We start from the raw sequence: 16,518 nt of genomic DNA, 5'->3' as shown, positions 1-16,518 counted from the left end.
TTTATAGCTGTTAGCAGTTGCCTTATGTATTGAGGTGCTCCTATGTTGGGTGCATACATATTTATAATTGTTATAGCTTCTTCTTGGATTGATCCCTTGATCATTATGGAGTGTCCTTCCTTGTCTCTTGTAACATTCTTTATCTTAAAGTCTATTTTATCTGATATGAGTATAGCTACTCCAGCTTTCTTTTGATTTCCATTTGCATGGAATATCTTTTTCCATCCCCTCACTTTCAGTCTGTATGTGTCCCTAGGTCTGATGTGGGTCTCTTGTAGACAGCATATATATGGGTCTTGTTTTTGCATCCATTCAGCAAGCCTGTGTCTTTTGGTTGAAGCATTTAATCCATTCACATTTAAGGTAATTATCGATATGTATGTTCCTATGACCATTTTCTTAATTGTTTTGGGTTTGTTTTTGTAGGTCCTTTTCTTCTCTTGTATTTCCCACTTAGAGAAGTTCCTTTAACATTTGTTGTAGAGCTGGTTTGGTGGTGCTGAATTCTCTTAGCTTTTGCTTGTCTGTAAAGCTTTTGATTTCTCCATCGACTCTGAATGAGATCCTTGCTAGGTAGAGTAATCTGGGTTGTAGGTTCTTCCCTTTCATCACTTGAAGTATATCATGCCACTCCCTTCTGGCTTGTAGAGTTTCTGCTGAGAAATCAACTGTTAACCTTATGGGAGTTCCCTTGTATGTTATTTGTCATTTTTCCCTTGCTGCTTTCAATAATTTTTCTTTGTCTTGAATTTTTACCAATTTGATTACTGTTTGTCTTGGTGTGTTTCTCCTTTGGTTTATCCTGTATGTGACTCTCTGCGCTTCCTGGACTTGGGTGGCTATTTCCTTTCCCATGTTAGGGAAGTGTTCGACTATAATCTCTTCAAATATTTTCTCTGGTCCTTTCTCTCTCTCTTCTCCTTCTGGGACCCCTATAATGTGAATGTTGTTAAGTTTAATGTTGTCCCAGAGGTCTCTTAGGCTGTCTTCATTTCTTTTCATTCTTTTTTCTTTATTCTGTTCTGCAGCAGTGAATTCCACCATTCTGTCTTTCAGGTCACTTATCCGTTCTTTTGCCTCAGTTATTCTGCTATTGATTCCTTCTAGTGTATTTTTCATTTCAGTTATTGTATTGTTCATCTCTGTTTGTTCTTTAATTCTTTTAGGTCTTTGTTAAACATTTCTTGCATCTTCTTGATCTTTGCCTCCATTCTTTTTCCGAGGTCCTGGATCATCTTCACTATCATTATTCTGAATTCTTTTTCTGGAAGGTTGCCTATCTCCACTTCATTTAGTTGTTTTTCTGGGGTTTTATCTTGTTCCTTCATCTGGTATATAGCCCTCTGCGTTTTCATCTTGTCTATCTTTCTGTGAATATGGTTTTTGTTCACAGGCTGCAGGATTGTAGTCCTACTTGCTTCTGCTGTCTGCCCTCTGGTGGATGAGGCTATCTAAGAGGCTTGATGGGAGGGACTGGCGGTGGGTAGAGCTGACTCTTGCTCTGGTGGGCAGAGCTCAGTAAAACTTTAATCTACTTGACTGTTGATGGGTGGGGCTGGGTTCCCTCCCTGTTGGTTGCTTGGCCTGAGGCAACCCAACACTGGAGCCTACCCGGACTCTTTGGTGGGGCTAATGGCGGACTCTGGGAGGGCTCATGCCAAGGAGTACTTCCCAGAACTTCTGCTACCAGTGTCCTTGTCCCCACGGTGAAACAGAGTCACCCCCCGCCTCTGCAGGAGACCCTCCGACACTAGCAGGTAGGTCTGGTTCCCTCTCCCCTGGGGTCACTGCTCCTTCCCCTTGGTCCCGATGTGCATACTACTTTGTGTGTGCCCTCCAAGAGTGGAGTCTCTGTTTCCCCCAGTCCTGTCGAAGTCCTACAATCAATTCCCACTAGGCTTCAAAGTCTGATTCCCTAGGAATTCCTCCTCCCGTTGCTGGACCCCCAGGTTGGGAAACCTGACATGGGGCTCAGAACCTTCACTCCAGTGGGTGGACTTCTGTGGTATAAGTGTTCGCCAGTCTGTGAGTCACCCACACACCAGTTATGGAATTTGATTTTACTGTGATTGCGCCCCTCCTACCGTCTCATTGTGGCTTCTCCTTTGTCTTTGGATGTGGGGTATCTTTTTTGGTGAGTTCCAGTGTCTTCTTGTCGATGATTGTCCAGCATCTAGTTGTGATTCTGGTGTTCTCGCAAGAGGGAATGAGAGCATGTCCTTCTACTCCGCCATCTTGGTTCCTCCTCCTTTAATGACTTTTTTTAAACCAGGATTTTGTGTCCTAGTTAAAAAGATCTTCCTTATTATAAGAATACCAGGGAAAAAAAGTGGCATTTTCTTATTTTCTTCTAGTACTTTTATCATTTCATTTTTTAGGTTTAAATATTTGTTTCTTCTGGAATTTGTTTTTATATAGGGAGTAATGCAATCCGTTGACTTTTTCCCAGCTTTATTGAGGTAAAATAGAATTGTAAGGTATTTAAAGTATACAGCGTGATGATTTAATATACATATACGTTGTGAAAGTATTCCCCACATTGCGTTAATTAGTACGTCTGTCACCTCATGTATTTACTTTTTTCTTTTGGTGCGAATATTGACATTCTACTCTATTAGCAAATTTTGATTATATGATAAACACAGTATTATCAGCTATAGTCAGTCACTATGTTATACATTAGATCCTCAGACCTTATTTATCTTATCACTGAAAGTTTGTACCGTTTTACCAGCCTTCCCCTATTTCCCCTGGTTCTATGAGTTTGACTTTTTTTTAAGTTTCTACACATAAGTGATATCATGGGGTATTTCTCTTTCTCTGTCTTGGCTTATTTCACTTAGCAAAATATACTCCAGGTTCATCCATGTGGTTTCAAATGACAGGATTTCCTTCTTTTTTAAGGCTGATTAATATTCCGTTGTGTGTGTAATATTATATTTTATAATATAATTTTTTTATAAAGTAATAAAAGTAATACTCCACATTTTCTTTATTCATTCATCTGTCACCGGACTCTTGGGTTGTTTCCATACCTTGGCTATCGTAAACAATGCTGCTATGAACATGGGAGCACAGATATATCTCTTTGAGATAGTGATTTCATTTCCTTTGAATATAAACGCAGAAGTAGAATTGCTGGATCATATGGTAGTTCTGTTTTTAGTTTCTTGAGGAACCTCCATATGGTTTTCCACAGTGACGGTACTGGTTTACGTTCCCACCAACAGTGTACAAGGGTTCCCTTTCTCTGCATCCTCACCAACACTTTTGTCTTTTTGATAACAGCCATTCTAACAGGTGTGAGGTGATATCTCACTGTGGTTTTGATTTGCATTTCTCTGTTGCTTAATGATGTTGAGGACCTTTTCATGTACCTGTTGGCCATTTGTATGTCTTCTTTAGGAAAATGTCTGTTTAGGTCCTTTGCCCATTTTTAAATTGAGTTACTTGGTTTTTTTTGCTTTTGAGTTGAATTCCTTGTATATCTTGGATATTAACCCCTTATTGGGTATGTGGTTTGCAAATATTCTCTCCCATTCCATTAGTTACCTTTTCATTTTGTTACTGGTTTCCTTTGCTGTGCAGAAGCTTTTTAGTTTGTTTATTTTTGCTTTTGTTGCCTTTGCTTTTGGTGTCAAATCCAAAAAATCGTTGTCAAGACCAAACATCCTGTTGATTTTTATAGCAGCTATTTGATCTTGCCCACTATTTGATTTAGTTTTCCAAGTGAGGAGACTAAAGTCTGCAAGCTGAAATGACTTGTTTAAGATGTTGGAGTTGTTAAATGAGGGAAGCCAGTTGGAGCTTCTAAGTCTTAATGAGATTGTAGTTAGCACATAGGTGAGCTGAATTTTTGTTTTGGCATTAATTAGCAGTTACTTTTCAATTCCTCTTGTTTAACCCCAATTTATTGCAGTACTATTTTACTTTTCTCCCCAACTCCAGAAAGAAGTTTTGTCTAGGTATATGAAGGAAAGTAACTTGGAAGAGGGGATTCCTGGGAAAAAGCATGAGTTTTCCTTTTCACTTTTTTTTTTTTTTTTTTTAATTATTAGCACCTTTAATTATTATTTATTTATTTGGCTGTGTTGGGTCTTCGTTTCTGTGCGAGGGCTTCCTCTAGTTGCAGCAAGCGGGGGCCACTCTTCATTGCGGTGCGCGGGCCTCTCACTATCGTGGCCTCTCTTGTTGCGGAGCACAGGCTCCAGACGCGCAGGCTCAGTAGTTGTGGCCCACGGGCCCAGTTGCTCCGCGGCATGTGGGATCTTCCCAGACCAGGGCTCGAACCCATGTCCCCTGCATTAGCAGGCAGATTCTCAACCACTGCGCCACCAGGGAAGCCCCCTTTTTCACTTTTAAGGTTCAAAGCATTTCCTCCCTCTACTGATGTCCCGGAGGGAAGACTGTAAGATGTTTTCTTTTGTGACTCGCAGAGTGATAGGGCGATTTCTAGCAAATTCTCAAATCAAGAAATCAGAAGGAGTCTGAGTTACCAGGTAGTCCAACTGCCTTATGAACAAAGTCACTTCTGTGTTCCCTGAAGTGATCGTCAGGCTTTTGCTCGGAAGCCCCAAGTGACCCCCTCTGCCATCCGCCATCACTTGTGTGTGAAATTGTGGACACTCCTTTCTTGTTTCCAGCTGAAATCTGTGACTTCCACTCCATCAGTTCTGGTTCTACCTTCTGGACCATGCACACTGTCCTGCTTAACAGTTCTTCAGATATTTAAGGCTGCAGTTATGTTCTCCCACCCTCAAACCTTCTCATTTCTTTGCCAGCTAACCCAACTCCTTCCCCCTCTGCTCAGATGGCTTGTTCTCACACCGCTTCTGTTCTCTGGCTGCATTGAGGTCCTCAGGTCCTCTTGGAGTCATATGACATCATCACAGATTGCAATATATATTCTGATGAGGTTTTCTTGTCACATGCCACCCAGTAATGCTTCACCAAGGAGTTTGACGTGCCTCCTACTCTCCTGAAAAATTACGGAGACCAATTTGTCAGTGAACCCAAATCAAGGGACAGTGTGTTTGACCCTTTCAGAGCCCCCACTTCCCCCTGAGGGGGTCGTACAGAAAGCTGCTCTGTGAAGTGACTGGGGGCTGCTTGTTGCCTTGTGAAGCTTCTTCCTGTGCTTCCTGCCTGGGAGACAGAGCTCAGCCTCTCCCCCGTTGTGCTTTTTGGCAAAATCAGCATAGGTCTCTGTACCCCATCATGGAAGAGTGACTATACCTGCTCACCACCTGACAGCGTGATCGTCTTGCCTGGTCCCTGAGGGCTTCTCAGGTAGTGTTTAGCAGCTGTAGAACCCACCATGGTCTTAATTTGTAGGTAAAGATGCTTTTTTTTAAAATACCAATTTTCCTTTTGAAATCAATAGAAAGATGAGAAGTGGGAAAGTCTGTGTGGTATAAGTGATCCCCACACCTGGCCCTGTAAAGGATGTCTCAAGCCCTCTTATGTGCTTCACTCTGAACGCTCCCTCTTCTCGCCATCCTGTGTCAGTCACCAAGGTTTCCTCCCAGAATCTCTCCCCTTCCTCTCCATTCCCACCTGCCTTCCTGGTGTCACCTCGACACCCACCTCCTCAGTATTCTGCTTGCCTCTGGGCTTCTCCTCTAGGCCATCATACGTGTGGCTGCCTTGTCATGTTCCTAAATATTTTGTATTATCTCCCCTGACTGAAAACCTTCCCCGGTGCCCTATTGTTACAGTACAAAGTCCAAATTCCCTGGCCTGGTGGATTCATGGTTCTCCAGAGAATGGCGATTCCAGCTTCTATACGTGGCTTTCTCTCTCATCTTGTACTCTTATTTATCTGGTTCCTGTCGATTCCTTTACCAACTCTTTTCCTCTACACTTTGGTTTATACCTTTGTCCCTGTTGGAATGGCTTTCTCCATTTCTTCTTGTTGAAATGCCGCCCTTCTTTAAAGGCTTGCTCATTCATTCATTCAACACAGTTATTGAGAGCCTACTGTGTGCTCATTGTTGTAGGTGCTGGGCATACAGAAGTGAAATAGTAAACAGAATAGACACTTACCCAGCTTTTGAGGGACTTATGGTCAAAAGGGAAAGACATATTAAACAAGTACAAACAAAAAAAATATATTATCGCAAAGAAAGATAAGCGCTCTTGAAGAAAAAGAACAAAATGCTGTAAGAGGTGGGAGGGGTGGGGGCGGGGTGCCTCAGTTTAGATCAACGGCATTAGCCTGACAAGAGTCGTGAGGACCAGGGCCCAGTCAGGGAGAGGAGGAGGGCAAGTCTCTGTCGGCCACAGAACCTGCCCACTCACAGCCTGAGATTGCAGAGGCTTTTCATTTGGCAGTCTCTCCTCAGGCACTAATTTGGCACATCGGGCATTGCTGATCTTGTCTTTTTGTGCATGGCCTGTCTCCCTAACCAGATTAGAGACGTTTCAAGGATAGTAATCACAGTTCATTTTTACAAGCCCATAGGCTTCCCAGCCTAAAAGAGACACTTAGAAATATGTCAGTGATTAAGGACCTCGGAAGGATGTCGGAGGTCCTCTGTCCTTAAAATGTTGTGGTCACTCCAAAGGGCTCAGGTTTGGATGGCTGAGGACCTTGCCAGGCTTGGGCATAGATAGCTTTCTTTTTCTTCCAGAGGGAGATAGAATAACTAAGTCCTTCTCCAACTCACCCTTAAATCTTGAATTTTATTTACTTTTTCATTCTCTAGTAATAAGTAGTAGCCCTTTTATACTACAAATGAGGGATTCTGGAGAATATGCAGAATAATTTGCTTCACAGATGGGCACATAGAAATTTATGGATTTCAGAAAGGGTTTACTGCCAATGTTTTATGTATTTCTCACTCAATTTGATAGATTAGCTCCCCCACCCCAATTTTTTTTAAGCCAAAAAATGTTTTGCGAAAACATTCTAATTTGAAGAGGGAGTGTTGAATTTTACATTTAAATGCCAGTATAAGTTTTAAGGTAACTCTGTTTCCTGCTTGCCCCTTCCCCCATACATAAAATAGTTAACATTTATAAAGAATGTTGAAAATAAAAGCCCTCCTTGCAAATGTCACAGTGGATGTTACAACTCTTTCTGCTTTCAAGTATCATATATTTAAGTCAAGGCCAGAAATAGCATTGGCCAGTTTTTGGCCCCTAATCTTTTAAATTAGATTGAAAGGAGAAAAGAACCAAACACGGAATATTTCAGTTAAAATATCAGCTCCTGCCCAGGTAGTTCCATCCGTCCCTGTAGGTCTCCAGAAGGACTTGCTGCGGTGACGTGAATGCAGAACTCAACGAACCCTCCTCAGCTGGGTCCGTGTGTTTAAAGCCATTTACAGGCTTCACAGGCACTTATTTGATAGAGCGAAGAGTTAGCATCTCTGACATATATGGTGCTAGTGGAATTGATTTGTCGAAAAAGGAAATTTTCCAAAGCCCGTTTTTTAAAAATCAGAATTATTGCTGCTGATCCAGAGTGAAGGTCCTTGATGAGTTTCCCCTGTTGGGTTATTAACCCAGAGGTCTGGCCGTGCTCCAGCTCAGATAATGCTGTTTCTCTGTGCTAAATTCCTCCTGCAGGTTCAATTAGATTCGGCCTTTTTTCATCCCAGGCAACCATTTGAGAACTGCCAGTATACAAGGCCAGAGCTTAGTGATGGATGCATTTGTTTCACCGTCGACAGAGATTTCAATGTCAAATCTCCTGGACCCTTGAGGATGGGAACAGAGGCTGATCTCAGGGAAGAAAGCTTCTACTGGTCCTCATGTACAGATGCAGTAACGTCCCTCAGTGCTCTGGAAGGGGTTCGCCTGCCCAGATGGACCTGAACAGGTTGGATGTTGCAGCCTGTTCAGGCCCCGTTCCTGGGAGAGAGCTCTGCTGAGTGCTTTATTTGAAGTCATCACTGGGGGGAACACCCACAGTCATTCCACAAAGCCGCATTTACTGGTCCCAACCCGGCTTGTGGAAAATGCTACATTTGGGGAGCATGGTGTACCGCTACCAAGTTTGTGGCTTTGCCCTTTACTTGATTGTTTAGACAAATGCTTCCTATTTGTATTAATTAAAATACATTTCCAAGCCTTTGTATGCTTAGCATTACTCAGGCCAATATCATTGCATTATTTGCTCAATTTTATGTAACATGGTAATTGTGTCAATATTTTCTCAGTTTTGAGCTACAAAAGGAAATGCAGCATCATAAATCCGAGGTGAGCTTGGTTAGAGGCAGTTAGCTCTCCACAGGTAAGGGCTCCATGTCTGAAGAAAGGAAGCCTGGGCTGAGAGTATGATTGACACCTGTGAAATCACAGCAGGACTAAATAGGCAAAGCACAGCCTTGTTCCTAAATCCCGGCACAATGAGATGAAATGCAGGTGCAGACACTTAAAGGTTGTCTATTAGGGCAGATCAAGGAGACAGCTCACTTTACACGGGTGATCCTAAGCCTATGGGACTCATTAGCCTGTGAGTAGGTGGCACACATTGGCTTAGGAACCGTCTCGCCATGAGTAACAGGTGCAAAGGCACTGGCTGGCCTCCCTGGAGCCCTCTTCTTGGCCTCACTGTCAGTGCCTGTCCAGGCGGGCTGAGACCGTCCACTTTATCAGCAGGTATTTATTAGGTGCCAGCTCTGTGTCAGGCACTGTGCTAGGGGCTGAGTGCCGGGGGCACAGATAAAAGACATTGTTGCTTGTCTCTGGGAACTTCTGTGAAGGGAGTCTGTGGCTCCTGAATTCTGTATAAGGAGGGTTTCGGGGCAGCAGTCTGATTGAAAGTAGGGGCTAGGGGCTTGTCTTAATGATGTGCTTCAGTGTTTTTGCTTGTTTTGTGTGTTCAACAAAAATAGTTTCCTGAATATGCTTTTGTTTATACCTTATGTGAGACTAAGAAAATGTTAGTTGTTTATATATGAAAGAATTGTATTTTTCTCTGGGTTCGCTTGGCGGGGATAAGTGTGCCCCTGCCCTGTGGTGCCCCTCCTCGATACTGCCATTGCTGGACTCCGTTTCTGCCTGTTTAACCTTAATGCCACGTTGTCATGTGGGTCTTAGGGCAGATGAGTGTTTTAACTGAGTTCTTTTCACCCTCACACTTAGCCGCGTGCTGATTGGATGTTGCCAACCTGGGTTGGCCTCACTCCTCTCCTCAGTTCCACAGTTGATTTGTTGGTGATTTTGAACAAATTGTGGTCATCTCTGGGTTTCTCTACCCGTAAGGTAGAATAAAACAAGAATGTTTCCTGCATGTTCCCCGTGGAATCTGGAAAGTCAGTGCTTTTCCTGGGACACATCAGGAGATTCGTTCAGAAGCCAGGCCTCTCAGAAATAGAGCGGTGGCATCAGTGGCTGCCCTTCACAGGTGGCTGCCCCGCCTCTCTACACTGGCATCCTGCTTTGCATTCAAAGCAGGAAAGCTGTTAGCACAAGGCTCATTTAAAACCCCAGTTGAGGAGGTTATCATAGCATCCTTAATTCTAGTGAGTGGCTCTGGTTTTCCCTTCAGCAGTTGGAGTGACTAAATGTCATAATATATCAGGGGAGTACCAATTATGAACATGGATTTCACGCTGGGTGCTTTTACATTCTTTGGTTGGAATTGGGCATAGTACTGACCTACCTTGGCAACACCTTTAATTGGGGTCATTCGTTGACTCAAATTGGACTGACCAGGGCTTCACCTGCCCCGTCACAGTCGGCCTGTTGGAACAGTTACGATCTTACCTATATTTCTCATCATGCTACCCACACAGCTGGGCAGAATATTTTTGCTTTGAGCCACAATGCTGCTTTGATTCATTGTAAAATGTCAGATCTGGAAGTTTCCCTAATTATGAGTTATCTCCTTTAGACTTAGTAAACTGAGGCCCATAGAGGATGTGACCTACCCAGAGTCTCATGAGACCTTTGACAGTGCCCAAACCTCTGTTGCTTAGCAACATCTTCGGCACAGAGGGGGCACTCGGCACTGGTTGAACAAAGGAGCAAACCCAGATCTCCTGGGACTTGTTTGAGTAACAGAGTTAATTTTACCCTTTTTGGTAAAGGTACCAGCATACCAAATCTGATTTGGCTTGAGTGACTGATCTAGACGGTTAGAAGATTCCACCTATTTTCTTGAAAGAGACTGTCAGCCTTTCATGTTGCAAACTGGAAAGTTTGACCTTGTAGTTTGACCTTTGTTCTCTCCTTCATTATGGCACTTTAAAGCAGTGGGTCTCAAAGCTTGATGACAGAGCAGCAGCGGCAGCTTCACCTGGGAACTTGCTAGAATTCAAATTCTCGGCTCCTCCCCAGGCCTACTGAATTAGACACTCTGCGGAGAGCCCAGCAACCAAGGTTGTTAGAGACTCTGCTCTCCGGGTGATTCCATGCACGCTGAAGTTTGACAGCCTCTGCTTTAGGAGGTAAGCCTCAGGCGTGTTTTCTCCAGTTGTGAACAGACAATGCAACGGAGCACGCAGTTATGAACATACAAGAGCTAAGTGTAGGGCTGCATAACACTAGAAACCAAATAAAATGTAATACAAGTTTTATCTGACACATTTAATATATCTGTGGTAATTATTGTGCTAGTGGTAATTAGGCAAATGAAAAGCAGTTCATATAAATGGCTATAATGAGTATTACCCAGGCAAATCAAGTTTTTAATCGTTCTTTTTTCGCCCCCTTATTAGCTTTCTAGTATCTGATAATGGCCACGCTGTTGGCAGTTTCCCTCCTTAGGTTGATGTACATCTTTCAGACTCCCACAGAGATACGTTCATTCATGGTGGAAATTCGGTCCCAATTTCCCCACTGTTGGGATTCCCTGTGACAATCTATCTTAGGTTGAGTTCCCCCCAAAGCAGTATCTAGATGCAAATAGTTTATCTGGGAGGGGATCCCAGGAATCACTCCTTGGGGAGTGAGGGAGTGAGAAGGAAAGGGAACCAGTAAAGGGTTTGTTAACGAGGGGTCACCGCTCTGGACCTGGGCTCAGACCTGCCAGGGACCTGGGGTGGAGGGAGCCAGTCAGTCCGGTGAGAGCTGCTCCCTTAGCGGGAAGGTGGGGCGGGACATTGACTCCCCCCAACTCCAGTCCACCTGGGATCCAGGCCTAAGGGCTCTGGGGGCCCGAAAGAGCCCTCAGAGAGCTGCAGGTGTTTGCACTTGGAAACTGGGGGCTTGTTGGGCTCAGAAATGATGAATGCTGACACCACCGTGTCAGTGTCCCCAAGGCTGAGGCTTCCCCTGCTTTCTTGGCGGCTAACCTCCCCCACCCCCGGGAGTCTTTGAGGAGCACCCTCCCCCCCACCCCCCCACCCCCCCACCCCGTCCCTTTTGGCACTTATCAGGACAGATCAGTGCTCTGGGGTCCGGGTGCTTAAGGGGATGTGCTAGGCAAGTCCTCAGGGCTCTGAAAGCAGCTGCCAGGGGTGGTGGCAGCAGGAAAGGAGAGGGTGCTGTGAGAATAGACCCTGGATCTCAGAGTCTGAGCCAGAAAGAGGGCAGGGGGCAGTAAATCAAAAAAACCTGGGATTGTAAATGGCTGGCATTGAGTCTCTTTGCTCTGGTAGAGGAGAAGAGGAAAAGCAGAGGGTTCTGGGCACTGGTAAGAGGAGAAGAAGAGAAACTTCAATTTCTTGCCAGCAACCCCTATGTGCCCTTTCCCCTAGGCCTCAAACAGCACTCCCATCCTGTCCCACTTTTGTGTTCTAGTCTCTCCGGGCTGCAGAGAACTGTCCGAAGCCAACCGGGCTGGGAAGAAAGGGGGCTGTATGCCAGGCATCCCTTCAGGTGGGTCTGTTGGCACAGTGAGTTTGCGTGCCAGGCTGGTGAGGATGGAGGACTGGAATTTTGCATTCTTACTAAGATAGTTAGTCCTCAACACAATTTTGACTGAATCACGATAAAAGGAGAAAATTAGGGACAATGAGGAGTGTCATGGCGGTGCTGATGGTATTTGGTTGCCAACCGCCTTTATTCTAAATATGTCCATCCTTTTTTTGTATTTCAGTTGTCCTTTTATAAAACAAGGGATAGTTTTCATGTTAACTTAAAAATTTTCTTTCTTCATATTCTTTGTTTTGAAATAATGATAGATTCATAGGGAGTTCAGAAAATGGTACAGAGAGGGCCTTTATTTGGTACCCATCACCCAGTTTCTGCCAATGGTATAATGCATTACATAACTCTCACACAATATCAGAGTCAGGAAATTGACGTTGGTATAATCCACAGACCCTGTTCTCATTTCACCATTTGGCGGGGGGCGGGGGGGGATTGTCATTCTATGCAGTTTTATTACGTGTAGGTTCATGTAACCATCATCACAGTCAAGATGCAGAATTGTTCTATCATCACGAAGATCTCCCTCATGCTTCCATCGTGTTGATTTTTAAAGTCCTTGTGTGTCGCGATGAAAAGGCAACCTTATAACATTCCCATCATCCCAGTTAGCGGGGTAAATGGCCCACACATTTGCTAAGTTCAGGGACCTCTGCCCCGTGTCCCCTCTTGAAGTGGAACAGCACAGTATTCTGCACAGAAGCCGTTTTCCGAAAAGAGGCAAGAGCCCCGGAATGCAGAGAAGCTCATTTTTACCTCAGGTCTTTTTCCTTCAGGGTTCAGCCCTCTGGAGGCTTCCCTAAGGGCTGCTCTGTATTCTGCCACTTCCCCAGCTGCCAGATCAGTGGGGCGACTCAGCAGAGAGGCAAGAAGCAAGGGTCAGCCCTGTATCGCCCCTCTCGTTGCCTTGGTTAAGTTATTGAATGTCTCTGAGCCTCAGTTTCCTTATCTGCAAAACAGAGACTCGCCTGGATCATCTCTAAGGTCCCTGCTGGATGAGTCTGCGGCTTCCTGCCTCACGTGGCCCCCACCTTCCTGTCCTCCATTGCCATCGACACAGTGATGAGGGCCCAAGGACTTATTCTCACTTCTGGGAGCAAAGTATAAAAAGAAAAAAAGGAGGGTAGAGGTTTCATACTTCACAGTTTTGACTAGAGCCATCCTGTTTATTTTCAACAGTGTAGGAGCATATTTGAGATTCTGATGCATGTGTGTGCAAACACACACACACACACACACACAGACTGAGCTCAAAGATACTTGAGAAAAACAAATCTCTTGTTGATCACGGTTGCCGTGAGTACTACACTCCTTCAGTCTGAACTTGTACTCTCTCTCTGAGTTCATCTGTCGCTCAAGTATTTGATTGTGTAAGAGGTAGAATCTTAGAAGACAAGGTTCCTGTACCTCAGTTAACAGTGGAGGTGAGAAGCCCAACCTGGGACCCCTGACCTTTGGCCTGGGACTCCTGGGGGCATCAGCAAGCCTCCTCTCCACCCTTTCTTCTCTCTGTAGACCCCCGGGGCCGGCACACCTCCTCAGCCTGCCTTCCCCACTCTGTCTCCCCCTTCTTTCCTCTTATTCCAGAACTCTGCGAGGAAGGGACAAAGTTGGAAGTGTTGCCCCAGTTTTGCTGCCTCTGAAGTAAGCACGCAGCCCCCTTTTCAATTGTTACTGCTTATCAAACAAGACAAAAACGGGAAACAGAGAAATAGCCAACAGTAGAGATGTTATGAAGTTATGAGAAATATTAAAAGTAATGGTTGTCCTGGGTCTCACTCAAACATGAGTAAACTCAGTCTTTCTTTGGCTCCTCTGACCGACCTTTCCCTCTCGGTGTTGTCTTGAGGCTGTATGTAGCTCCCACTCCTTTTCCGAAGGGCTCTCCCTCCTAGGCGCACCCACAGCCCCTGGGGAACGGTCTTGGCTCTGGTAAATGCTTGCAGAACAGTTGGGACTGGTGGGTTGTGGTCGCTCTGGAATCTTGGTGCAGCCAAGGCGAGAGACAGTCTTGGCAGGGTAGGTGGCCCAGGGGTCTCCCAGTGCCAGGATCTCACAGTGTGGAGAGGGGCAGTGTGGCCATCTTTTCTGCCTTTCCTCTCCCGTGTGCAGCCTTCCATGTTCTTCCTGAGAAAGTCCATGTATTCTGTCATCGCAGCTTGCCAGACTCCCTTGTCAACAGGCCCAAGAGTGCAGGTCCCCAGGGCATTCCCAGGGCGGGCGGTCCCCACTGAGACTGTTTGGGAAAGGCTGTGTTCTTTCTGGCTGTCTGGTGTGGTTAGCCCACAGCCATTTCATGCCACTGCCCATGTAGGGAATGGGTTTTCTCAGGAGTCCCAGAAGGCATGTGACCTCGCCCTGCCAGCCTGATGAGAAGCGAGGGCTTGTTGCTCTCCCTCTACCAGTACTGTGTCTTCAAATGCTGGGGCTGTTCCATGGCCTCCCATTTCCTCACCAGCCAAAGGGAGCCCTGTCCCTGAGCTCTGGGCTCAGAGCCTATTGTGTTCCTTCAGGGCCATCGAGTTGTGCTCCTGTCCACTTGGCCAGGAAAGAGGGACAGGAACCCATGTTGCTTAGGAGCACTGACGTGGGTGACAAATTCTAAAGAAAAGCAAGAGGATGACAGCATTTAATGCAGGGAGGCTGGTGGCCTCAGAGAGGCAGGGAAGGGGGGCCTTGATCCAGGAAAGGCTGTGTTGTATTGGCCGTGTTCTATTTCCTGAACCAGGTGGTGAGCATGTGGATGGGTCGTTTATTATTGTGGAAATTACAATATTATAAAATATACTCTTTGTAATTTAGGAAATATTTCATTTTTTTAAGAGGAAAGAACACAGTTCCTTGTGGTTGAGGTCAGCACAGGGCTGATATGCAAGGGGATATTGGCAGGAACTTAGTGACGCAGTGAGGATGCCGTTGGAGGAATTTTAGGAGGAAAGATGCCACACAGCTGCTGGGAAAGCCACCACTTTCCTCCTCTCATTTCCTCTTCGGGAAAAATCTCAGATGGAAGAAAGATTTATGTCCTAAACAAATTCCTCCCAAAGAATCGGTTAAGGTGTAACCACTTTAAAAGCTCTTTGTGTGTTTTCCACTGGGTATTGACTAAGCCCACCCAGCGCTCAGTACCTGCTAGGAGCACCAGTGGGAAACACAAAAGAAGCGGAAGAGCGTGGTACACTTCTGTCAAAGGACTGGGCACAGTCCTCGGACCATATTTACATACCTCTGCTGTAAGGATCCTAAAACAGAAACCTCAGATGCAGTCAGTCCAAAAAGGGTGCTGTCAGGGCACCAGAGCTTATCCAACACTTGCTGTGTGCCGGCCACTCTCCCTGTGTTATCACGTCTAATCCCCATCCTGTACCTCGAAGCAGGTGTTCTCATCCCTGTTTACAGACAAGGTTCAGGTAGGTTAATGTATTTTGCCAAAGTTACAAACCAAGGGTAAAGCCTTCTTCTTGTTCTGACTTGGAATACTTTTTTATATTAGACCACACGGCGTGGAAGAGCACAGGTGACTAGAGCTGGACCTGGAAGGAATTATAGAGTGAAGATTTGGGGGCTGCCGAGGAGGCAGAGGCCTGCCAGGCCCAGGCGTGGGATCTCGGGAACAGTAGGGACGTGGGTCGATGGGAATGGTGGGCTGAGCAGTGGGCCCCACATCAGCCTGCAGCCAGGGTCAGGCATCTTAACTTCACTGTTGTCCGTACCCCTGAGCTCTGCTTTCCACCCGGAAAATAATTATCCTCCATGTACCTACCACTCCTGTGGAGTATTTCCATGTGTCTTATCTTCCATTATTATATTTGGGGGATATAAGGAGGCCATTTCCATAATTTTTTGCACTGCCTTTTGGGATTGGGGTTGGGGCAGGGCACAGACTAGTTCCTAGCTCAGGTTTTTTGTTTAGGATGACCTTGGATGCTCTTGAGCTTTAGAACACACCTCTGAGACTTGGAGGACTCTAGTTGCTTTGCCTCCCTGCCCCATGGTCTGCCAGGAAAGGTAAGGGGACCAGGTGGAGGTCTTAGATAAAATGCCCCTCTGTGCTCCCAGCTGGAGATCTGGGTGGGCTGACGGCGGTTCCCGTTCACCACCACGGATGCAATGAGTGGAAGCTGGAAGTTTGACTAGTGAGAGGTGGCCTCTGAGGTGATAGCAGATAAGAGCCCATGACTTTGCTCTGTAACCAGGAGCAATCACGCAGCCTGGGCTGCTTGGCCCTGGACCATGGCCGTGATGATCAGTGAAAGTATAAGGCACTGTTCAAACAGGAACCACGATGAGGAAGAAGGAAGGGCTGGAAGTATGCTTTGAGTCACCTGGGATGGTTTTCCAGCCCTCAGCGGAGAGGCTCTTTAGGAGAAAGCAGCCAGAGAAGGGTTCTGTGTCTGTGGGAGTTTAAACTTACTAGATAATGAAAGTGGTTTGAGAATTCCTACATGCACAGCTTGGGGTATTGATAACAGAGGTGAGAGCTTATCAGACACTGCTGCCAGCTCCCCCAGGAGGCTTTCGACATGGCCAGTCAGGACTAGGGTTGTTTGGTTAATCACAAAACTCTTTTAAAGGAGGAAGTCATTTTTAAAAAGGATACAAACGTTTTACTTTAACTCCAAAGGCGTAGGTGAGCAGGCTAGTCTTTTGTGGAGCTGAGGCTTTTTCTTCCCGTGTGGACCTGCTTATTTGGAG

The 16,518-nt window shown here is 45.6% G+C and overlaps 1 protein-coding gene across 15 annotated transcripts in view; it reads left to right on the top strand.

The window, feature by feature from the left end:
• The window catches only part of ANKS1A (ankyrin repeat and sterile alpha motif domain containing 1A), a 186,369-nt gene that overhangs the window by 126,692 nt on the left and 43,159 nt on the right, over positions 1 to 16,518 (top strand). For 8 of the 15 annotated variants that reach the window (XM_082415045.1, XM_082415052.1, XM_082415051.1 and 5 more), the window contains one exon: positions 11,695 to 11,772. The exons of the other annotated variants lie outside the window; for them this stretch is intronic. In XM_082415045.1, coding sequence (XP_082271171.1) covers positions 11,695 to 11,772 — 78 coding nt within the window. The remainder of the gene's footprint in view (positions 1 to 11,694; positions 11,773 to 16,518) is intronic. 15 annotated transcript variants of the gene reach the window in all.

The sequence above is a fragment of the Balaenoptera physalus genome (genome assembly GCF_965194825.1).
Source record: "Balaenoptera physalus genome assembly, chromosome: 11".
Classification (NCBI taxonomy): Eukaryota; Metazoa; Chordata; class Mammalia; order Artiodactyla; family Balaenopteridae; genus Balaenoptera; species Balaenoptera physalus.
Note: the sequence above shows the minus strand (reverse complement) of the source record. Positions and strands in the feature narration are given on the sequence as shown.